Source organism: Lepidochelys olivacea, assembly GCF_965140295.1.
Source record: "Lepidochelys olivacea isolate rLepOli2 genome assembly, chromosome: 6".
In the NCBI taxonomy this organism is placed as follows: domain Eukaryota; kingdom Metazoa; phylum Chordata; order Testudines; family Cheloniidae; genus Lepidochelys; species Lepidochelys olivacea.
The window spans coordinates 33,452,800-33,477,665 of record NC_140416.1 but is presented as its reverse complement, the minus strand read 5'-3'; the positions used below and the strand labels follow the sequence as shown (position 1 = coordinate 33,477,665).

At 39.8% G+C, this 24,866-nt stretch overlaps 1 protein-coding gene across 1 annotated transcript in view; it reads right to left on the bottom strand.

Annotated features, from left to right (window-relative positions):
• Positions 1 to 24,866, bottom strand: part of MICAL2 (microtubule associated monooxygenase, calponin and LIM domain containing 2) — a 179,428-nt gene that overhangs the window by 139,398 nt on the left and 15,164 nt on the right. Inside the window, exon 2 of the mRNA XM_084631941.1 lies at positions 9,042 to 9,399. Within this exon, the coding sequence (XP_084488067.1) occupies positions 9,042 to 9,305 (264 nt within the window). The 5' untranslated portion in view covers positions 9,306 to 9,399. The remainder of the gene's footprint in view (positions 1 to 9,041; positions 9,400 to 24,866) is intronic.

The following is a 24,866-nucleotide window of genomic DNA, read 5'->3' as shown; positions in this document are numbered from 1 at the left end:
CAATATCAGTGATTTGTGTAAAAGCAAGCTTGAGTGTAGACATCTAGGTTAGTGGAAATCTCTACAAAAAAAGGAATATCTTGGAAATCAGTGAAATAGGAGAGGTTTCAGAGTAGCAGCCGTGTTAGTCTGTATCCGCAAAAAGAAAAGGAGGACTTGTGGCACCTTAGAGACTAACGAATTTATTTGAGCATAAGCTTTCGTGAACTACAGCTCATTTCATCGGATGCATTCTGATGAAGTGAGCTGTAGATCACGAAAGCTTATGCTCAAATAAATTGGTTAGTCTAAGGTGCCACAAGTCCTCCTTTTCTTTTTGTGAAATAGGAGAAGTTCCTTTCCATAGATACCTTAAGACTTCCAAACATCTTTAACATTTTTGTAAACTTTTCGTCAGGCATTCTGATTAGGTTCTCCTGGCTGTAGATTACTGTTTCTCATGAATGATAAAAAATGGAAAGTTGGTGACTGACAAAACATGTGTAGTATAATGTATACAAGTTCTAATAAAAATAAAATGATTTCATTATCGAATCAAATACCGAAACTTTGCCTTTGGTGATGTAATTTGGCCTACTTTGAAAACAGAGTGATTCAGAGAGTCAGATACTTAGCAGATATCATTCTCTCAAAACAAAACCACATCCTTTCACCACCCTGACTCTTTTCAGAGACAAAAAAATATTTCTTGAAGAAACAGTAAAAATAGTCTGAACCCATCATCAACAATTAAAGGACTCTGCTGTAACATGTTGTCCCTATCCACGCATTTTCTCCTTTCCCCCAGTAGAAATCTACAATTTCATAGATAATCCCACAGCCTTCCCTGATCTCAAAGCACTCTATACATTTTATTTATATAGATTTATAAAAGAATTAAAAGAGGACCCTCTCCAAGACTCTAGGCACCCATGCCATAAATTACAAAAATAAAGTAACCTGGCCACTTAAGTAAGTGACGTGATTTTTAAGTGCGCTAAACACTCACAGCTGCCATTTAAGTCAGTGGAATATGTTGCCAATACCACCAGCAGCTTCACAACTTCAGGACCAGTAGTTCAGCCTAAATTGAAGGGCTGAAGAGAAGTGTTTTTTGCCCGCTTTTGTTTAAATAAAGAAGTTGATATCAAAATGTATTTTTGTGCAGTTTGCTCATCAGAACTTACTATAATTATGGCACTTAATTTCTACTATGATATTTAATGACCTGTTGATGAATATACAGAGACCAACCTGCTTGCTACAATATGCCACAGAGATTGTCTTTAGTAAAACAGTAATTAGATGCAGTTTTGCACATCTTTTATATTATCTATATCTTCAGAGGCATAAAGGACAATGATTAGTGCAATTTCCTAACTGTGGCTTCCAGTGTTGCAAAACAGGTTTTAGAACTTATGGTAACACTTCACATTAGATGGAGTTTAATCCAACATCATCATGGAAAGATTGTGTGATTCTATGTTACATCTGCTGTACTGTAAAACCAAAAGAATTAATGGTGATTTAAAAACAAAATCACAAAAATTAAAAAAAAAAAATACCCAATGGATTAGATAATGATCCATTAATTTAATGTTACTGAACATATGAATGCCATTTTGGTCATCAAATATAAAAAAATACAATGGTCAGCTGTGTCATTTTGCTCTGTTATCCAAGTAGAGTTATCAGTGCTATTTTAGATAAAATAGATGGGGTTTTCATTATAAAGCTTGATTATTAAAAAAAACTTTAAAATCTCAGCCATTTCAAACCTGGTTTTCAAGAGGTTAACCTCTATTTTGGCTAAAGTGACTCAATCACTTGGGTTCTAATTAAGAGCAAAATTAGGAGATTTTAAATCTTCCATCTGTAGTGAACATTCTGAAATATTTTAAAGTAAATAGAATGCAGAGTAAGGCGTCTCTGGAAGCATTAGGTGGACCACAAGTGACAGTACTGGGGGCGGGAGGGGGCAGGGGGAAGATAAATCTGCCAGTGTTTCAGTTAAAACATACTGGAGGATTGGTTTAATTATGAGAAGCTTTTGTTCAGAACCTTCAAGAAAACAGGACTTCCAGAAAACAAATATATTGTCCACTGTGTACTTACAATGCTCCAACTTTCTGCTTGCAAGTCACAAGTTTTTGTCCAAACTAAAGACCAATGAGAATGGCAGATATTTTGTACATGGCTAAGATGCAAGAGTGCCAATATGAGTCATCTGCCCAGTTTAGCGTCTTTGGACCATATACATGGTAGCACACAGCATGGGTTGGCAATAAATCTGCCATCCTCAACTCTTTGTTAAAAATAGATTTGCTTAATCTACAGTGCATTCAGCAGATGTTTTTTAGAGATGAAAAAAATCCACTCATGTACATGAGGGAAAAGAGTTATTCAATGGCATACACTGTGGAAAGGAAGAAACAAGGGCCTGGCAGATAAAATTGCCCTATTTTATAATTAATGAATGAAAGTGGCTATATTATGAAGACACAGCTAGATGTTGGTATTCTGGTTAAGTCACAAGCCACTCCAACTTTACTTATGATTTCTGAGATCAGACCCTCTCAACTGATTCATATCCTGGTCCTATTAATAATCCTGCATACACGCACAATGTTCTGCATATATCAAATTTGAAGTCAAGCACTGTAATAATAAGCTGAGTGTTTACTGTACCTACTTAACCAAAAGAACTGACAAGTGTGAGAATTCACTTGTTTCTATATTTTTTACACCACCAGCAGCAGCAACTTCCACATAGTGATAGCATATTAAATTACACGGTTTCTATACAAAAAGAATATGCAAACCTAGGAAAAAGTAGTCATTAACACAAGGAAATGGTTCAAAACAGTTTAATTTTCTAGTGTAAATAGTTAATGAGAAAATGTGAAATAAGCTCTGGCGAGTACCTAGTACTGATATGTAGGCAGCACTGTTCTCTCGAAGGAAATTTTTAGTAGTAATAGTTTGTTTTTTTAAGTATCCCTTATCTTTTAAGCAGTCAGATCATGCTTATATGACTGACTGGGAGGATACGTCTGTGTCAGTTTATGAGTTCCATTCGGGCTTTCTGAACACCATGTTGTATGTCAACCTTCATTTTTAATGAACACTTAAGTGAGGCTTTGAGCATTTATTTGGTAGCAGGAACTTGGCACCTAGTACAGAGACTATGGGCATGTCTACACTGCTGTTCGGGGATGTGAATATCAGTGCGAATGGAGTGCTGAGCTGGAACTCTCCCATGTGGGTGTGCGAACTAAAAGGTTCCTACCTCATATGGAGGACTATTTTAACAGGAATTTGGAGCCTTTTAGTTCATGCTTGCAGTGTCCACCTAGGGGAGTTACAAATTAGCACCTTGGTGCTCAATATTGTTCAGACCCCTATTGTCCTAACTGTGGGACAGCTTAGGCACACCCGGATTCTGGGAAGCTCTGACTGGATCAAGGGCCATCATCACTGAATAGTTCCACTCTAGTGAAACAATAGGCTTGCTATTAGCAGAGCCATTGACTGAACTACTCTCTGCCCAGAAGCTGAGGGAGCTAACTTTGGAGTGTGGATATTTCCCAGTGAAAGAGGGGGTTGAGGGGTGGGAGGGGGGGAGGGGAGGAGAACAGAAAAGGTAGCAGAGGCTATTTTAAAAAAATAGAGGAACAAGCTCTAAGCAAGAGAACACTGCAAGTGTTGCCTGGCCTATGGATTCACTCCGATGAAGTGAACTGTAGCTCACGAAAGCTTATGCTCAAATAAATGTTAGTCTTTAAGGTGCCACAAGTACTCCTTTTCTTTTGGTGGATACAGACTAACACGGCTGCTACTCTGAAACTAGGGGTAGAGAAGACACTAAAAGGCAGTGGGAAAAAATAAAAAAAAGGAGGAGTACTTGTAGCACCTTAGAGACTAACAAATTTATTTGGGCATAAGTTTTTGTGGGCTAAAACCCACTTCTTATGCCCAAATAAATTTGTTAGTCTCTAAGGTGCCACAAGTACTCCTTAGATTTTTTTGCTGATACAGACTAACATGGCTACCACTCTGAAACCTGAAAGGACGTGGTATCAGGAGTGTGTGTGTGAGTGTGAGTGTGAGTTTGAGTGTATTACTATGCTTTCCTATATTGTCCTATGTTTTCGATGCTGAAAACAAAATTTGTATTTTTGTAATCCAGGTGGATTATGTACGACAGGAGAGTCAGGGTAGTAACTCCATAGTTAATGCACTCATTATAACATTACACATCTGGGAAGGAGAGAGAGAAGCAGTTTTTTATTTTATTAAATAAACATGCAGTATTTCTAGCATCTGAGAAAGGTTCTAGCCTGAAATGTTGTGTATGGTGTTTTCTTAGAGTAGAGTTTTTTTATTTTGATTTCTTTTGCAAAGTTTAAGGTTAAATGACTATGTCGTTTTTGAGATAGGGGACTGAAAAAGTGGTTTTTAAAGTGTGAAGAGTTTTCAAGTCCTCCCAACTTTTGAAGTCCTTCCTTTTACTTTAAAAACTTCAAAATAGAATTTGACATGATTCTTAAATGACAACTAATGCACAGGATTATTACTACTTAATTGGAGTGGAACTTTCTTTAGGAAATAAGAGCTCATATTTTTTATATTTTTCCATGTATATTAGTACACTACACAATATAGAGGAAATTACAAGTCACTTAAGTGTGTCGAAAAGGTTTGTGCAGCAAACGGACCTTGTAAGCACTGTGAAAGTGATGACAAGACATTAGGTAAAGTGGCCAGTTTTGATTTGGTAAAACAAGGATCAAAGGTAGTTTAGACCCTGGTTTTATCTCAGCCACCAAGGACTGCAGAAGATTTTGGGTAGTTGGATAGGTTATAAAGCAAAATGTAAAAGGAATCTCAAACTATGATATTGGTCATTGTGTTCACCAAGGTTACAAGTTCAGTTAACATAACCAGCAAAGCTGCTCGGGGCCTCTACTTAAAAATACACCCTAAGGATGTTCCCAAACCCACAGAAAAAACCTCTAAGGTAAATATAAGTAGAAGCTCACCCACCCCCCGCCCCCATCTTTAAAAAACATATTACAAATTAAATAGCATTCCTTAAATTCTAAATTTCCTTTCAGTCAAATATTAGTTCTTACACCTAACTTAATGTTGGCATCCTTTTGTCCGCAAGAGATGGTGGGAATTGCAGCCTATGATGTAGATGGTTTGCAACATCCCATGTGACTGAATAGTCCAGACCAAGATTTGCATGATCTTTGGCAGTTATTGCAAACATAGGTGTCTCAGTTGGGAACTGCTTGCTTCCTGCAGGCTCTTTACATTCTTCAAATGGGCAAATTTACCAAGTGTGACAGCCCTGCTCAAGCAAGTACGACTGCGCTGGCTGGGCCATCTTAGTAGGTTAGAAGACGGACGCATACCCAAGGATATGCTGTACGGGGAGTTATCAGAGGGAAAAGAACAACAGGATGTCCCAAGCCTCGCCATAAAGACCTTGAGCTCTCAAACAAAATTGTATTTGCAAACAGCCACTTGTCTAACTTTTGGGGTCTGATGAAATATGAAACCATTAAGATTTTCATTCCAACTGATCCATTGCAACCAACACTTTTCCATATACAACTGTAAGTGGGAAGTTTGGGCCACATTCTATGCTGTGCAATACACAGAAGCTTACAGTGTTGCATGAGATGTAAGAAGAGGAAGGTGAATTTGGACCACCAAGCTTAAAATGTACAAAAAACTCCAGAGCCATTATTCAACTACAAATTCAGAGCATAGGTGAAAGTCACAGGTGTTTGATGATGGCAATTTGTTGGTAGCATCAACAAAGCTAACAACATACTAGTAAAAAGAAAAGGAGTACTTGTGGCACCTTAGAGACTAACCAATTTATTTGAGCATAAGCTTTCGTGAGCTACAGCTCATTTCATCGGAGTGAGCTGTAGCTCACGAAAGCTTATGCTCAAATAAATTGGTTAGTCTCTAAGGTGCCACAAGTACTCCTTTTCTTTTTGCAAATACAGACTAACACGGCTGTTACTCTGAAACATACTAGTAATGAGTCAGTATATTTAACCATTAACCTTCTCTATTGTGCGATAGTATTTTTATTGGATATTAAGTATTTCTGAAAATGACTTATCTATACTTTATCATGATCTGTAAATAGGACTGTCAGATTGCATCAAGGAAATGATCAGAGAGTCTGCCCTCTTGTCTGTATGTGTTTCCTACCATTCATGTGGCACAGATATGCTTTCACAAGAGACTATGATTCATATGTAAGGAATGTTTGCTAGATATCCACACTAAGCCTGAAGACCACAGTTAACATTTTCATTTGCTGCAACCTCCAGATTCATTCTTCTCACATGCAGTCAGCTCACTTTGATGAGAGTGAATTATAGGTCTTGTTATGGTAGATAATATAAAACAAATGCAGATATATCTTCCTCCTAAACACACCCTTTTGTCTATGATAAGTTATCCTACATTTATCCATAACATTAATACACCCAAGTTCATTAGTTTATACAAATATTTATGCCCCATAAGTACAAATAAATCCTTATTCCAAAGCACAGAACTAATACCACAGGAGGCAGATTAGACTCTTCGGTCACAATCCTGCAAAGTTTTACACAGGTGCTTAATTGTTACAAATTGAGAGTGCCATTGACTTCAGTTTGACTTCACACAGCGTGTGCCATTAAGCAAATGCTTAAGGCTTTGCACGACCAGGGCCTTGCACTGTATGTATGGGCACACTTCAGAGACCGGAGCCATGCTCTCCCTACGCTTTACACATGCCGTCAACACTACCTATTTTCTGCTGCTACTATCTCCTCAGGCTGACATCAGAAACTGGGGGTGAGGGAATGGGGAAGGGCAGGGAGGGAGAATAATAGAGTATAGTACGGGACAATTATTAACTGCCAGATGCTTTTCCCCCCACACAGCCCCCCGCCCCCCACTCCTTCCCTTTCCTGACTATACATTCACCATGAAGTTGCTCACTGACATATATTCAAGAACTCTTTCAAAAGAACAAAGAGAGGAAGGATAGGAGAAAATGGAAGTGACAGGGGAGGAAGGGAAGGAAAAAAGCAAACAGAGGAAGAAGTGGAAGGCAGATAGGAAAGTGATGAGGAAGTTTGAGTGGTCCAAAATCTCTTGGTTCTTCATTTCCCAGAGAGGCCTGCAGCAGAGATATTTCAAAACTTTTTTTTTTTTTTTTTTTTAAAAAGAGCTTATCCAAAAGATAAGTTTTACAAACAAAAACAGGAGCCCTTACATGCATTCCAAGTGATTTCAGAGCCTTTTCTCCCAGATGCTTTTGAAAAGCCCCTGTTCTTTAAGGAGAGTGAAGGGGGTAAAAAAAGCCACACTGCCCCTTTGCAGAGATTACAACTATGAAATTCATGATGATTTCAATTTATGAAACCCTTCATGGTTTGGAGTCCTGTGTATATTTTATACCCTGTTTCTCCCCTGTATTCTACTTACACAAGTGTCAATAACCCCTAGATTTGTCCATCTGAGGGCTGAGAATTCTCAATAGATGACCAATCTGGATTTCATATAATTTATAGCTGTAACTCAACAATAAAACTGGGAGCCATATTTATACAGTCGCAAGTGAGCTACTCTAAAATGAAATATAATCGCCAGATAGACAGAGTGGCATAAACTGGTTAAAAATAAATCTTTAATATAAAACTTTTATACCAGCATTTATACTCACTGGAATCCAATGGTTTCCAACAGGTCTTCACTATATCTTACTAGAAACAGAACATCAACATGCTGTTCACAATCACACAGACTGCCTCCTCTTCTACTCACAATTAGGAATGTAAAATATTCAACCATTAACCAATAAGTATTAGTCTTACTGTTAATATATTGCAGTTAATCTTTAAAACAGATGGGTAAAATAATTTCATGACATTTCACATCCCTACTTGTGCTGTCATTCCCTCAAGTTGGCTGCACTCCCTGCCGCCACATCTGAGCACACTGTGTGCATTAACAAATCCGCCTCTTCCCTATCTGCATCCCACTCCCCAGCAGCACCCAGGGCAGAACAAGCCAAACTGCCCTTGCATGGTGATGGTTCTGGAGCCCGGGGCAATCAGAACACGTTGTGCTCTCAGGCCATCAATACCGGCTACCAGGGCTGGGTGCCTCGCTCCCCACCAGGAGCCAGTACAGGGACCCCAACCGGGCACATCCCCTCCCCCACAAGCATGGGCCCCCTGCCTGGGGAGCAGCCACTGCCCCCCCTCCGCTGTCCCGATCCCCCCATGAGGTCTGCTGAGCCCCGGACACCATCCAGACTCCTGCCATGTGGGCAGCCGCTCAGAACCCAGGCCTCCCCTGGCTGCTTCCACTGGATGTGACTGGCTGAGGGGGTGGGCGGTACTGGGCACTCGCCACCTCCTGGCCCATGGTACAGACAGGGAGCTGGGCAGCAAGGGGCACGTGACCAGAACTATCCAAAGTCCCACGACACACTGAGGGAGACCAGGTCATGTGACGGTGGAGACTGATGTCACCATGACACCTCCTGGTCACATGACAGGTTCTCCCTGCCACCATCACACTCCTGGATCATGGAATGGTCTCTCCCATTTCCCACCCCCACCTCCCATCACCAGGACAGTGCGCAGGAAGGGATGGTGACAGGGTACCAACTAGGGATGTAAAATGGTTAACTGATATCATTTTAATAGTTTAAATGGGTACTTTTTAAAATGATATTTACATCCCTACTCGCAATCATGTAACATCAGTGGGAAAACGACTAGAATTGTTTGTATGCAAAAGCAACAATAAGAAGGTATTTAAATATTGATGTTTACTATCGTTTAATAGCTAGAAACAAGGAGAGTCACTGCCACATGACAAGCCAGATCTCCAAGTTCCAGTAAGTGCTTTGCAAATAACCACCACTCCTTTGCTATGTAAGAAAATAGTTTATACTATGCAGAACTGTTTATCTTTAGCGGCAAAATTTGTTCTAAACTATAAATTAGAAATTGAAGTTCTCAGCTTACCTTAGTGTTCATACAAGATCTTCCTCGCTTATATTCTTTATGACTTACTCTTTTATCAAGCTTGTTCCACAAAGCTTTGGCCTTCCAGCTGGTTACCTTTGACTTCAATTTAGTATAGAAATTTCTGTAGTCCAATGGATCTAGTTCAAGTTGACGGGTGAGGATATTAAAGGCCTGAATGGTACCTTTGCATGTTGATGCTTGTACAAAATTTTCAAATATCTGGCCACCTTGGCTGTGCTTTTCATCATCGTTTTCCCCCATGTTCTGAGCAGTATGTGTAGAAAGGACTAAACTTGAACTGTGGTGCTCTGATACAGGTGACCGATATTATCAAGTACTTCCAAGAATGTTATACCTAGAAAAGAAAGTCAAATTAACATATTTTCAACATAATGAAGATCAAAAACCTACAAATCATATTTAAAACCAGCTAGATGCAAGCATGCAGAAATGAAAGGCTCTCTAAATGAGCCAAAGTGCAAGATAAAGTTAGTAATGGCATCAAATATACCAACTGCAGAAATTATAAATAAAATTATGCCACCTCTGCAATGAGGATGTTGTGAAGGCCAAGACTATAAAGGGTTCAAAAAAAGAACTAGATAAATTCATGGAGGAGAGGTCCATCGATGGCTACTTGCCAGGATAGGTAAGAATGCAAAACCATGCTCTGAAGTGTCCCTAACCTCCGTTTGCCAGAAGCTGGGAACGGATCACTTGATTATTACCTGTTCTGTCATTCCCTCTGAAACACCTGGCATTGGCCGCTGTCAGAAGACAGGATACTAAGCGAGGAGGACCATTGGTCTGATCCAGTATGGCCATTTTTATGTTCTTAATGCTAAGCATCAGTTTATTTCATAATGACCCTTACAAACATCCTTAAACACTCTAATGCACTGGTTTCAAGGACAACTCATTCTCCCTAAAACGCTATCACATTTGTCTAATGACAATCATTTTTGGCCTTACTCTACTAGCTAGCAATTGATACCTTTCTGAAGGCTTCACACATAGTAATTCCTCAGAAGCATCCCTCAACCATAACTGTAGTCAGAGCCTTGTATCTCTGGGAATTGGCCATAAGTCAACACTACATTATTTAAAAGAAAGATGTCCAATTACAGCTAGGGCATTAGTATACAACTAATCCAAAACAACCTAGATTCAGCATGAGGAGCCTGTTCATCTTGTCATCAGTTGCATGTAGAAAACATTTAGGATGACTGGAGCATCACGTCTTGTTACTCCAAAACTGAAATTCCAGTAAAAAGGGACCTACTCCACTCTTCCAACCCCCATATGAACCAAGCCCAAATGAAAAAGAATCTAGTACTCTCCAGTATAAGGGAGGTAATTGTTATTTAAAATGCACATTGTTATTTAAAATGATTACATTCATGTAATGAGTAATTAGTGTTTCTCATGGTCAAACCACATGCAGTATTTAGGACAACTACTATTGAGCTGTGAGAAGAGAAAGCTACTCTAATTAGTGTACATTTTAAAGTACTAAAATAACTTTGTAGGGCCACTCCCAGAGCCTACTTTAACCCCTCATTCTGAATTTCAGACACTCCCCGCTAAAGTCATCCCAGGTCAAAAGATTTAGATTCCCAAATTCTTATTTTTCCCCAAGAGAATTAAGATGGATTATTTAGCTGCTTACAATTGGCGAGAGCTTACCTGGACTCAAATCCAGAGTTTTAAGTGGGGCCAGTCATATTCCGTTTTTCCTGCTATTAAGGAATTACCTACCATTCCAAACACAATACCAAACTGAGGCTTGTTTAATCTCCCACATAATTTGTTATTTTACTTGGACCCCCATCAGTTGGCTTTTAGCTTTAAAATAAATTGTTAGAAGGGCCTTTCCAGATACACTTTTAATTTAACATTGTTCACAAACCATTCATTCTCTACCCACGTTTGCTTCAAACGGAAAGGGAAGCCAAAATAATCAATGTATTTAAATTAAGAGGAGACCCATCACATAAATCTTGCATTCTTTCAACATGAATGAATATAGGCAACCTATAAAAGCCTCCTGTGGGAAGAAACAGAGAAGCATTTGGAATGCTTACATTTTGTGGCCATGCTTAAAATAAATAACCTTTACTTTTACATCATTCTGTTGCCATTTTAGGGTATAATAAATTTCCAGTGTTGAGAGTTTGTACCTTTTCTTGGACCTAGTGCCATGATTAAATACTTATTGCCAAGAATACGTTAGGCAATTTTGTTTTCCAGTCTGAGTTCCTCATTTGTGGTATGTTCCCTGTTAGTTTGTGAAGGGCTTCATGAAGCAAAAAAACAACCTTTCCCTTGCTTCGTCTCTCAGGGGCTCTAATCTTGCCCGGATTGAGTGCTTCCATTCCCATTCAGCACCTTTGAAGGTTCAAGCCCAAGGTGACTAACTGTTAACTTCTCAAAATACATCCTCGATATATGAAAGTCAGCATAAGGAAACGAGTGAAAAGTAAAGGAGGAGTGATATAGCTATAGCCACCCACTTAGGGCACGTCTGTACTTGCCATTTAAAGTGGAAAAAGTCCCCTTTTGTGCAAAAACCATGGGAGCGTCTACACTTGCCAATGACTTTTTGTGGTGAAACTCAGAAGTTTCACTGCAAAAAAGAAAGCCACCTCCACGAGAAGCGTACAGCTCTTACCGATGATGCTTTTGCGGTGAGGTGCAAGTGAAGACACATTCTTCCTCTTTACAGAGCTTTTAGTCTCTGCAGGATATCCCACAGTGCCTAGGTGACCACTCTGGCCAGCAGCTCTGCTGCTCTGACGCCAGGTAAACAGACATCCACCCCCCATAAAGCCCCAGAAACTTTAAAACTCCGCTTCCTGTTTTCTTGGCAAGTGCTCATTTATCTGGCAAGGTGACAATGCCTGCTCTACAGAGAAAATGATCCCCTGCTTCGAGCAATGCTTGGAGCTGATCAATGTTTGGGGAGAAGGCGGCTGTGCAGGGTCCTAGGATGCCCTGCGATCACCCCTGGCCTCCCTTCCCACAAGGCCTATCATCAAAATGGAGAAAGCTGCACTGTGGGATAGCTGCCCTCAGTGCGCTGCTCTCATCAAGGCTAGACATGCTGCAAATGTAAACATTCTCTGACGCCTGTGGAAGTAAGTGAGTACACAAACCAGTGCTTTTCTTTCACCAGTTCACTATCACCGTTGACAGCGCAAAAATTCTGCAAGTGTAGACATAGCCTTAGTTTCATTCAAAGGCAACTTTAAATTTGCTGGCCTCTGCCAGAGTTACAGTTTCCTGCAGCAAAAACTTGATAACTTCAGGAAAAAGTCTGTCACTGGGGAACGGTCAATGTGCCAGCATAACCACCAATAACTCCTTGTCCGAGCCAGGATATCTGGAAGAAGCCCTTCCACAAGTCAATATATCACACCACCCACCAACACTTTCATACAGCACTTCAGAGCACCTAAGCCATTAGTGCTTTTTGATTTTCTAGAGGGCTCCAATTAATCAAAAGGAAAGAGGCACTTTCCTGCCTTCCACTGACTCTTGGCTCCTAGCAAGTAGAAGACATCAGACTCTAAGAGATATACAATAAAAGAAAACAGAAGTTTGGTGCGAGGCCCATCTAGAGAGCTTCCTTGAATTGGGGGAGCCTCTTATAGCCAAGAGAGTCCCAACCAAGTTTTGATTCCATCTGACGTTTTTAGGGTTGAGGAGGATCTTCCTAGTTCCTCCTCCTTTTATGCACTCATGGGCTCTTTGTCACAGTAACACTCACTCCAGCTGAAAGGGGCAGGATTCTAGTCTAGTCTTCAAGCGCCAATCCATGGTATTGCACACACTGGCTGAGTTGGAATGTCAGAGGGTTTTAACGTGGAGGAGGGGAAGGCAGCAGTGGCAGCGGTGGGGGGGGGGGGAGCGGGGTTTGTTGCCAGTCTTGAGTGGTATTTAAGCATCCTTCATCCAAACACCATGTGACTACAGCATGGCTAGGGATCTTCAGGAGGAAAAAGAGGGGAAGGAACTCTGGCAGATGGGACTAGTCATTCTATGCAGCATGCCTCCTTCTTAATAACCACTTGGAAAACTCCCCTCTAAAAATGCCATCAGATAAGCTAACAACATTTACGTACCCTCTATGCTTTCTACCCTCATTTTGCAAAGGAAAGGGGAAGAGGAGGAGTGTAAGGCATTGGCAGGGTAGTGGGAGCCAGTGGCAACGTGACTCAAAAAGAAACCATGCTGTTGAGGAGGAGATAGGATATCAGAAGCAGTACAAATAGGCAGCCTCTTTATGCAGACAGAAGGACTCCTGTTCCTTCACATAGCCTTGAGTGGAAATCGGGAACTCCGTAAGGTGAGGCTTGCCCATTTTCCCGACTAACTCCCTCCACCCCCTTTCTGTGGGGCGGTTTCATAGAAGGAGAGCCTTTAGGCTAGTCAGTTTCCAAAATAATCCTAAAACTATTTAATATGGACAAAGTGAAATCTCAGCAGAGACATTTGCTCACTGGCTGAATTTTTTTAATTGTGTCAGAGGTCAAGTTCTTCACAAAAGCCACGATTTGTGGTTTGACAGACATGAGGCGCAGGAGACTCTGGTTACTGTGAATTCCAGATTGCTACTGAAAAAAACATGGCTCTATTTTTGGCATAAGCATTATGTTGACCAATGACAATGATGGAGAATACACAGAAGAGGAAATGCTGATGCTCTCCAGACAGATTGTTCTGAACATTCACTGCTATTTCACTGGGACACTGCACATGTTGAGCTCACCAGAAATGATTCAATGAAGTCTTCAGAGTAACAGCCGTGTTAGTCTGTATTTGCAAAAAGAAAAGGAGTACTTGTGGCACCTTAGAGACTAACCAATTTATTTGAGCATGAGCTTTCGTGCTGTAGCTCATGAAAGCTTATGCTCAAATAAATTGGTTAGTATCTAAAGTGATTCTGGAAACATTAAAGCAGATAATTGTGTCTTTACCTAGAATAATATAAGTGAATTTTAAGGCTTACCTAAATATCATGCCCCCAAAAGATAAATGTGGGGGCACGGTAATATTTGGGAATGAAAGTTTGGGGTTTTGTCTGCTGTTTGAGGGTCAGAACCTCCATGAACTGCATAAAAATATAGGAGAAATCCACACCAGAACTACTTTTATATTGCTCTGTAAAAATTAAATAGTACTTTAGTTTTATAAAGGTAGTGTGTTCAGAGTTTAAAACTTATCTTGCTACTTAATTTTTCATTGGGGGGAATAAAAATAATTCAAAAGCTGTCTGTTTAACATGAAAAATTATTTCTTAGTCAGACACATTATGTTGCTCTCTTTTTAATATTTGAGAACATACTTCTTGAGTGGATTGTAAAAAGATTAAATTCCAAGTATTTCAATACCATTAATCCTGATTCCAGTTTCAATAAAGCCCTAATTCTTCCATGCTTACTGAGAGTAAAGTTCTATACTGAGACTTTAGTTAGGCACACAGAATACAATGAACTTATTGTTTTTAACCTTAAGCAAACATTATCAGAAGCAAAGGAATAGATTCTGCAACATTTGTAGTAAGCATTTACTTTGGCCTTTCTCCACTTCTACTTTTTTACAGGACGAGCCACTTCATTTCTGCTCTAACTGGGCCTGTTATATACTGTGATAAGCATAGGACCAGGGACAATCAGCAACTGCTCTGAAAAGCAATTTCTCTTGCCTGGCTCATGAAAGTCTGAAAGCTTAGTACCATTACAATTAGATTTGCAAGTGAAACTGGCAGCACTACAGGGTTTCTAGGCTTTCCACATTAGTTTCTACTTATGAGACATTTTGTTTTTATAGCCACTGTTTTAAATAGAAATATTTATATTTAGAGGAAAACAATGATTCCACCGCGGGGGGCTCCCCCCCCCCATGAACCGTCATAATAGAAAGGTTTTTTTTAAAAAAAAGAGTTATTCTGGCAATAACAAAGCAAAATCTTTCTTCACTTCACTTAGAAAGCTAATTAAAATGCATAATCCAAACTGCTTGAAATATTGTTTACTCACGGCTCTGAATCTGTGCACAAGCCTAAAATTCAACAATAACTAAAAAGGTTTCTGAACAAAGCCTCAAAGTTTTCTTCCTTTATTAACAATTGAATCAGTTGGTTCATTTCTTTTTTTGGTTGGTTAGGTTCGGATTTTTGTTTTGTTTTGTTTTTTCATTTTTACAAAAAGCTGACTTACACAAAACTCCTGCAAAATAATTTTTGTGGTCAAGTATGGAATTCAAAACAATTCCTACCAGGACACTCTGTGCTTATGAACTTACAAGGTTACCGAACATGCTATCAGCTTGCTTTGTTGGAGTTATGTGAGACATTTTAAACACAGACCTTCCAACAAGTGCTGCTCTGCCCAGTTAACCTGCTCCATCTGGAATCAACAATAATAAAATATAGCTAGAAGCATGTGCATGAGTGTCTACGCACCCATCAATGCTTTTCAGTGTACACTTGCATACCTTCATGGGAAAGACCTCTTCAGTCTACTAAAATTCTGCAGATTTATTAGAAATAGCATTTTCATTTATTTTTATCTACAAACGTAGGCACATTTCACATATTTGATATCCAGCTTACACTTAGTGCACACCAATTTATTTCTTCACAATATCAAACCAGTGCTTCCAGTTTTATTATGAGAATATGGAACCATACACGTAACCCATGCCACCACAACGTGCCTCTTTGTCCCCTCTAGTGGCTAGGTCACATAAGGATGTTGGAGTCTGCTATTGCATCCAAAATATTGGATCCTGCCCAGTTAGCTCAGTCAAAGCCGGGTACTTTATGGCTTGAGCATAAAAAGGACTAGGTCTATAAGCTCAGAGGCAGAAGCGAACTCAGAAACCTCTATACATGGTTTAGCCACCTGAGGGAGACAAAGCCACATAGCATTAGCATGATTATACATGGATACATTCTTGAAATCTGAACAACAATCAAAAAGAACCTGAACTTGCAAACCATCATTCATGCAAGTAGTGCTGACCTGCACAAGAAATCCTATCATCCTCTGATGCAGGCCCAAATATTGCATGAATAAGGATTTGCAGATGCAGACCCAAATATTGCAAGTGAATCCAAATGACAAAGTACAATTTTCCCATACCTCCTACACAAAAGTAAAACTTAATAAGTATTCAAGTTGCTGTATATTTCAGAGCAAGCGAATGTGACACTTCATTGATCCTATTGTATTTCTGGAAAGTTTAAGCTCTGTTAGCTTTAAGTTCAAACATTTGTACAACTAAGTTCTTCAGTTTTGTGATGTCAGCACTACAGAAATAGTTGCCTCTGATGCAGATCTGGTCTAGTCCTTTTTATGTTGGAAGCCAAGCTTTGTTTTATGCTTTATCCAAGACACTCAGCAAAGACAACTGAAGTTAATGGTTACTGTAGCAGTAAAACTAATAAAAAAAAAAGATTAAAAATAGCCTGCATGTTAAAATAAAGCTAACCACCACCCTTTGTGAAATTTTGCCCAATTTTATTTGTCTGGTATTATGGAGTCATATGGTGAGCACTTTCGAGATGAATAGTCACTCTATAGTCATTCTTTCAAATTCGCCCTAAATTAAAATTGTTCCCAAGTGTAATCCTCAGACAGAGTCATAGAAACATAATGCTGGAAGGGACCTGTAGAAGTCATCAAGTCCTAGCCCCTGCTCTCTGGCAGGACCCGGTAAAACTAGACCGTCCCTGGCAGGTGTCTGTCCAACCCTTTTTTTAAAAGCCTCCATTGACTGGAGATCCCACAACCTCCTTGGAAGTCTATTCCAGATCTTAAACTACGCTTATAGTTTAAAAATTAATCCGAATACCTAACCTCAGCCCCCCTTGCTGCAGATTAAGCCCATTACTTCTTGTCCTACCTTGAGAGGACATGCAGAACAAATGAGCACCAGTCTCTTTATAGCAGCCGTTAACATATTTGAAGACTTATCAGGTTCCCCCTCAGACTTTTTTTCTTAAGATTAAACATGCCCAGTTGTTTTTTTTAAAAAAAAAAACAACTTTTCCTCATATGTCAGATTTTCTAAACCTTTCATCATTTTCTGTAGCTCTCCTCTGGACTCTCCAATTTGTCCACATCTTTTCTAAAATGTGGCACGCAGAACTGGACACCACTCCTGCTGAGGCCTCCCCAGTGACGAGTAGAGTGGGACAATTACCTCCTGTGTCTTACATACGACACTCCTATTAATACACTGCAGAATATTTGCTTTTTTCCACAACTGCCTCACGTTGTTGATTCATGTGAAATTTGTGATCTACTATAATCCCCAGATCCTTTTCAGCAGTACTATCACCCAGCCAGTAATTCCCCTTTTGTAGTTATGCATTTGACTTTTCCTTTCTACATGGAGTTTGTCTTTATTGAATTTAATCTTGTCAAATTCAGACCAATTATCCAATTTGTCAAGGTTGTTTTGAATTCTGATCCTGTCCTCCAAAATGCTTGCACCCGCTTCCCAGCTTCGTGTCATCTGGACATTTTGTAAACAATTCTCCATTCCATTATCCAAGTCATTAAACAAACTACTGAACGAATATCACACCCAGAACTGACCCTGGGGAACCCCATTAGATACACCCTCCCACTTTGACAGTGAACCATAACTACACTATGAGTAAGGTCTTGCAACCAGATGTGCACCCACTTTACAGCAATTTCATCTAGATCACATTTCTCTAGTTCATTTACGAGAATGTCCTGTGGGACTATATCAAATGCCTTACTAAAATAAAGATATATTACATCTACTGCTTCTCCCCTCCCTCATCCACTAGGCCAGTAACCCTAAAGAAGCAAATGAGATTGGTTCTACATGATTTGTTCTTGACAAATCCATGCTGCCTATTCCTTATAACCCTATTATCCTCCAGGTGCTTAAAATTTGATTGTTTAATAATTTGTTCCAGTATCTTTTCAAGTTTTGAAATTAGGCCGACTGGCCTGTAATTCCCTGTGTCCCCTTTCTTCCCCTTTTTAAAGACAGGTACCCAGGGGAAGAAGGGGACTGGGCCCAACTTGGCAGAATAGCAGGAATAGATTATAGGAGTTGCTACGATGGAGAAATCCATACGTCAGCTGCACAACAAGTTGGGTACATTCAGGGAAGTCTGGAACTATTTTCTAGAAAAGAGAAACTTAGCACAGGTGGATATCCTATATTAGAGATTTTCAGGCATCTCTCTCTTGTAAACACCACGAAGAACTCACCAGTGAAAGAGCTGTTCAACTGAAGAGAACTAACACTATTCAAAAACCTCACATACATGTAAAGTACACACACACTTGTACAATCAAGCAGCCTTGATTAGAAGCAATTAGTAACAATTAAAATATATACATATAAATGTCAGCTTCTCTCCAGGGAGCTCCAGAAACAGCACAAGCACATACAAGCCTGTGTAACCATGTATACCAGACTAACTTTGTCTACTAGTAATGTAATTGAGTAATAACACTAATGTATATCATGGCCTACTCTATATAAGTTTTCTGGTAACCCAGTGAAATGCAACTAAAATCTTAAGATTTGGTTTTCACAATTAATAACTTCACAATATTAAAACATTCCCTTTATGTTTCTAATATGTGTGTACACATTTTAAAGTTACATTTTCCAAGATTTTATATATACATATATATATACACACACACACACATACACACACATATATATATATACACACACACACACACATATATATATTTATTAAGTCTTATTAAAAAGAATCAGTAAATGAAATAAGAATCTGTACAATTTTGAAAGCCTGAATACAAAAGCATTATCAAACCATGATCAATAATTTCAAGAGTTATTGATTTTTAAAATGTATATACAAAAATATATTAAACTTGAATGTTGTTTAGACTTGTTATAAAAGAATGAAAGTTAACATGTTTTAGCGCTGCTGTAGTGGCACAAAAATGAGATAAACACTAAGAAGTTTATGTTGCTGTTTTTCTAGGTTAAAAACAAATGGGAGGAGGGAAATTGCAAAAAATATATTAAGGACCTATATTAAAGACACAGGAAGCAATTTAATAAAAAAGTGTCCAACAAGCAAATGTACATCTTCTAGCACAATATTCCTGTTATTCAATGTACATTATATTATAAATATATTGTCACTGAAAACAATTAAATGGGACAAACTTAAAATCTAGTGAGAATCCTGGCTTGTTTTCCCCTCATAAAGTATGTAATCGGTTTTAAAGATTCAAACTCAAACATACAAACCATCAGAATGGGCTGTTTTTACAGAACATGGCTTTTGCAGTTTCCTTGCTGCTCTGTTGAGGGGTGATATGTCTCAGAAAGGATTCAGACAACTGTAGAGATCACTCAGAATTTCTCACACCCATCACTAAAGCAACTGGACACCTATCATCATTAACAAACAGGAGCTGCCAGCTCCTAACACTCCTAACACTATGGTATCTCACACCATACTAGAGTGCACCCAGAGGAGCAAAGGGAGAGCTGGAGTTCAGAAAGTGGGAGGTAGCTTGCACTGCCTGGTGGCTGTCACTCAAGTCTGACCCCACCCACAAGCAGCTAGCTGCTCAGTGGATTCCATGCTTCTACCACTCCCTTTCTATGTCTAAGGTAGGAGTTCTCAAACTGGGGGTCGGGACCACTCAGGGGGTCACAAGGTTATTATATGGGGGGTTCACGGACTGTCAGCCTCCACCCCAAACCCCGCTTTGCCTCCAGCATTTATAATTGTGTTACATATATTAAAAAGTGTTCTTAATTTATAAGTGGGGGGGTCGCACTGAGAGGCTTATTATGTAAAAGGGGTCACCAGTACAAAAGTTTGAGAACCACTGGTCAAAGGGCATAAAAATAAGGCCAAGGGGAGGGAGATGAAGTTGTGAGCACAGTGAACATCTGACCTGCTGGGGAAGAGAAGACTCATCCAATCCAGAAGCTTAATATCCACTCTTACTTTGGCATCAAGAGACAGGGCAGCAGGGGATTTGGGGGAACAAAGGTACATAAGATACAGCAAATGCTGGTCTTTCAACCCCTGGGGGTAGATTTAGGATCCAATGAACCCATGAAGATTAGATCCAAAGATCTAACAAGGGTCCCCCACAACCTGAGTAAGTTACCCTTGGCAACTGGGGAGCAAAAAAGAGCATTGGGGAGGATTAGGCCAGTAGCACTGCTCTTCTCTGTGCCTGTTGCTCCCTACAGCCATAGAGGAGCAGCTGCCAGCCATCTGGCTACCACCAGTGTAGACTAGGGGGAGGCATAAGCTGGAAAGAGATGATCTAAAATGCGGCAGTGAGTGTTAGAGGTAAGCAACCCAAGAGTCGGTTGTGGTGACCAAATGAGGAAGAGCCTTCAGTGCCTGAATGAGCAAGGTTCAGGACAAGAAGCGAAACATTGACAAGTTTCTCATTTGTTTCCTGTGGGGGGTTTGAAGAAGTCGTCACTACTGGATTTTTAAAAAAGCATATGAGTGAAATCCTAGCTCCACTGAAGTCAGTGAAACGTCTCCCTACATGGGTGTGTTTTTTGGGGGGGGGGCAGGGGGGGGTCGATTATTTTCCCCACATAACACATGTATGACAAGAGCAGTGGTTGCTCGGCACCTCTGGAAGTCAGACCATTTTTAGTTAGACACACATACATGGATTAATTGCTTACATTTCAAAATCAAGGTCTGAAAACTTTGGCCTCGGTTTAACCTATTCAAACTTTATAGAAGTTAGTTATCAGTATAAAAAGAACTTACACCAGAGAGAAAGAAAAATCAAACATGACACTTGGGACTGAAATTCTACCCTCTTTCTCAACTATGCAACCAAATGAAGTTACTGAGGACAGAACTGGGGTCTTGAATTTCCAAGATTTTCACTGAACTGTCCAGAGTACCTAAATGAAGATTTAAGAGATAACCAGATCATGTATTTGGTTTTTAAAACATTTCTGGATTATCTAATTCAAGTGTCCCCAATTCACTAGACAGATTTCAATAATTCGACTGATAACTTTGGTATCACAGTATCTTAAAATATATTTTCCCCTTTGATTAACTTTTTAGATTTAAATTAACATGTGAACTTTTGGTTACTATCTTATGTTACGACAATTACTGTTAAGCCCTCCTCCCCCAAAGGGAGATGCTCCAACAGAAACAGAGTTTATAATGGCCTTTCCAGGGAAAGGAAACTGGAATAGGATAAATCCAAAGAGAACTCTTTCATGGCTCTGAACTTCACTTCTTAGACTTTGTATGTTGTGCCCCATGGTGGCTGCGTGCAATATACCGAGAAATTTGTCCAGAATTTTTGAAAATAAAACTTTAAAATGAACATTGTTTTAGTGTTTATATATTCACTAATCAATCCATTTCCCTACAGTCAGTCAGACTTGAAAGTTTATCTGAATCAGAGAAATGCACGGGAGTCTCAAGCATACAGGAAAGGGGGAGGCTCTGAGTTGTTATTCTCTTTTTTTTTTTTCTCTTTTTTGGAGGAAGTGTGTCTTTGGTTCAGTTACATCCAGGTCCCATTTCATGTCAACCCACCACTGACTCCTAGCCAGAAAATGCCACGGGGGGCACAGAAGCGGGGCCAGTCAGAAGACTGCTAGGGAGTTTTCAGGTGGTGAACTGCACCACAATTTTTGATGAGGGCCTCTTTTGTAAGCTGGAAGGACAGAAATGTCACCCACCTGCATCAACCAGTGGGTGGGGGAACTTGATGGAGCCCATGTCCCCTCCCCACCAATCGACAGAAAGCTGAGGCACAAAACAAAAAGTCTCTAAAAAAAAAGTTATGATGAAATATGACAACATTTCTCTGGAAGTAAAAGAACTAAACTATAACAAAATGCTAGTCTACTGACATTATCGCTTTCATGGGGCAGGTTGACAGTCAGATTTAATCAAGTCCCCATGCATCTTCTACAACATGGAAGATCGTATAAGAAAAACATTCCAAAATGCAGACAGAACTATTAATAAATCTTGCTCATAACTGTTTATCATCACACATTCTAAACCCTGATTGTAGGAGTTTGTTAAGATCGGTTAAATTTGCTGTGCTAAAAATATTAAAGCCAACAAGAAAAGTAGTTTCCAAGATTTTTCAACAACTGTCTTAAGTGCTCTTTTGCAAAAAATCACAGGCACTTGTTTCCAATTATCCAACAGACCTAACAAAATGTCTTTGAAGGAAACTCACAAGAGGTTATCTTCAGATCTTAATAGAAAATAAACCATGGGTCTGTTTGTTAGCAAATTCTTTTTCCACTGATTTCTGAACAACTTTAGCTTTTATTTCCCTGAGTTTATGAAGGTACACCCACACTAGCCCTGCCTGCATTCCTGAAGTACACATATAACAAGGTGGTATGTAAACAACTTTTAAAGGAGATGCTACTTTTTCCACTGTCTTTTATACCTAACATTCGCTTTAGTGCAGAGTAGATTTGATTTAAAACGAAATATCTGGCTGGGAAAACCTGATTTGTAGGCTGCCAATGTCAAAATATGCATAAATTCCCAGAAAAGCCTACGTTAAACTAGCATTAAGGCTGAGTAAATATCAGTAATTCAGGGCAAAAAAATCAAAACAAGCATTAAAAACCCAGGAAGTTTGGAGCTAAGGATACCACTTAAAAGAAATGTAAACATGTTCATGTATAGAAACACTCAGTTAAAGTAGTTTGGGGGCCTTAACTCTGCCTACTAGTGATGCCATGCAATAATGATGTAATTGTAATGATTGCACAATAGTGTTTGCTTATTTTTAAAATCCATACAATTTGTTCTTGTTTTTTCTCCTCATGGGTCACTGTGGGCAGAGGTAAGCTTGTTTGGATGCCTTAATTGGATTTCCATACCTTACTATGTTTCAATTTCTTTTGAAAATACATGAAGATCTTTGGGGCAGGGACCATCTTTTGTTCAGTGTTTGTACAGCACCTAGCACAAAGGAGCCCCAGCCATGGACCAGGACCCCAAGGCATGCCAGCACAAATAAGCAAATAATCGTCTTGGCAATCTGCACTTCTGCTGTTTGGCAAACATTTGTCAATTATGCATTGCAGCAGAATATACCTTCTTTATCCTTGAATAGGGGACGTTCTCTCTCAGGCCTGGTCTACACTGGGGAGGGGGGAGGAAATCGCTCTAAGTTACGCAACTTCAGCTATGTGAATAACGTAGCTGAAGTCGACGTAATTAGATCTACTTACCGTGGCGTCTTCAGTGTGGTAAGTTGACGGCTGACGCTCCCCCGTCGACTCCACTTCCGCTTCTCGCTCCGATGCAATACCGGAGTAGACGGGAGAGTGCTCGGCGGTCGATTTATCGCATCTAGACGCGATAAATCGACCCCTGCTGGATCGATCGCTGCCCGTTGATCCAGCAGGTAATGTAGACAAGCCCTCACTGTCTCACCAAAGCCACGCTGTCACTAAGCCTCTACTTTATATTGTAGATCTCTACTTCTTCCATATACACATCCCACAATTTTAAAGTGCACCTCAGACTTGTACAGGCCACACATACCTGGCTCTAGCCCAATGGTTCTCAACCTTTCCAGACTACTGTAACCCTTTAAGCAGTCTGATTTGTCTTGTGTACTCCCAAGTTTCACCTCACCAAGGTGGGGGTGCGCTGGAAAACAGAGATGGGCTGAGAGGGGAAGGGGAGGGGAAAAAAAAAAAAAAAAAAAAGAGGCCTCTTGGGATAAGCCTGTGAAAACATTAGAAGCCACATTCAAAGTAGCCCAGATTCCTTCATCACATCCTCAGGGAAGAATAGTACACACTGCTTAAAGATGCTTGCATTACTCTGTCACAAAAACAACCCAGAATGGCAATAAGACTACCTGGAAGTGTTTAAAGATGACTGGTTATTAATTTCTCCACTTTTTCAATATTATGGAAGCCAGACTTCAGACATGACACAGGATATTACTGAATTGATCTTTCCAAATGGGATTTTTGTTTTAAATATGTGAAATATTTCAATTCCAACAGTATAATGCCATTGCTACCGGCACTGTTGCAAGCTTTACTGAAGAGAAATCACAATTGATGGGTAGCACAGTGCAATAGGAAAGCAGTGTTGCCTTCCAGCACAGAAGTTGCATCATGAGATGAATGAAATTACAAGATTGGTCTCCTACTTTTTAACTGCAGTTAAAAGCTGTTTGTTTCAGTGCTCACCTCATTGTTTCACCCCCCCCCCACACACACACACGAGTGCTGTTCACCTGCATGTTGACAAACTAACTTCAAGGAACCAGAAGTATTTTTCCTCAGTGTTTACTCAGCCTGATAATTGAACACTAGCAGTCAATATTCAAACATGTGAATGTAAAAGATCTGAGAAGGAATAGGGAACAAGTTTAACGGGAAACTTCACAAGCTTTGAAAGCATTCAAAATAACTGTCTCTTTTGCCTGTAGCATCAAACTACTGATCAAACCATTCTTAGAGCATCAAAATTCTACGTAGTATTACTGAGCACCCAGGACAATAAGCAAAGCAAGAATAAATAAATAAAATAGTGCACTAACACAGAGAAAGTGTGAGTAAGTGGCAAAATTTCTGTAGTGCACTCCTCAATTGGGTACCCTGGAAATGGATCCAGAAGTTTTGATGCTTGCAGAATTCAGATGTTTATTTGCTCCAGGGGGTATAATAGAGGGAGTATGTAAACCTGCCCTCAGTGACCTACACTAGCTGATATGAAAAAGGATACAATTCCAGGCCTTTGCACTGGTATACCAAACTCTTGATAAA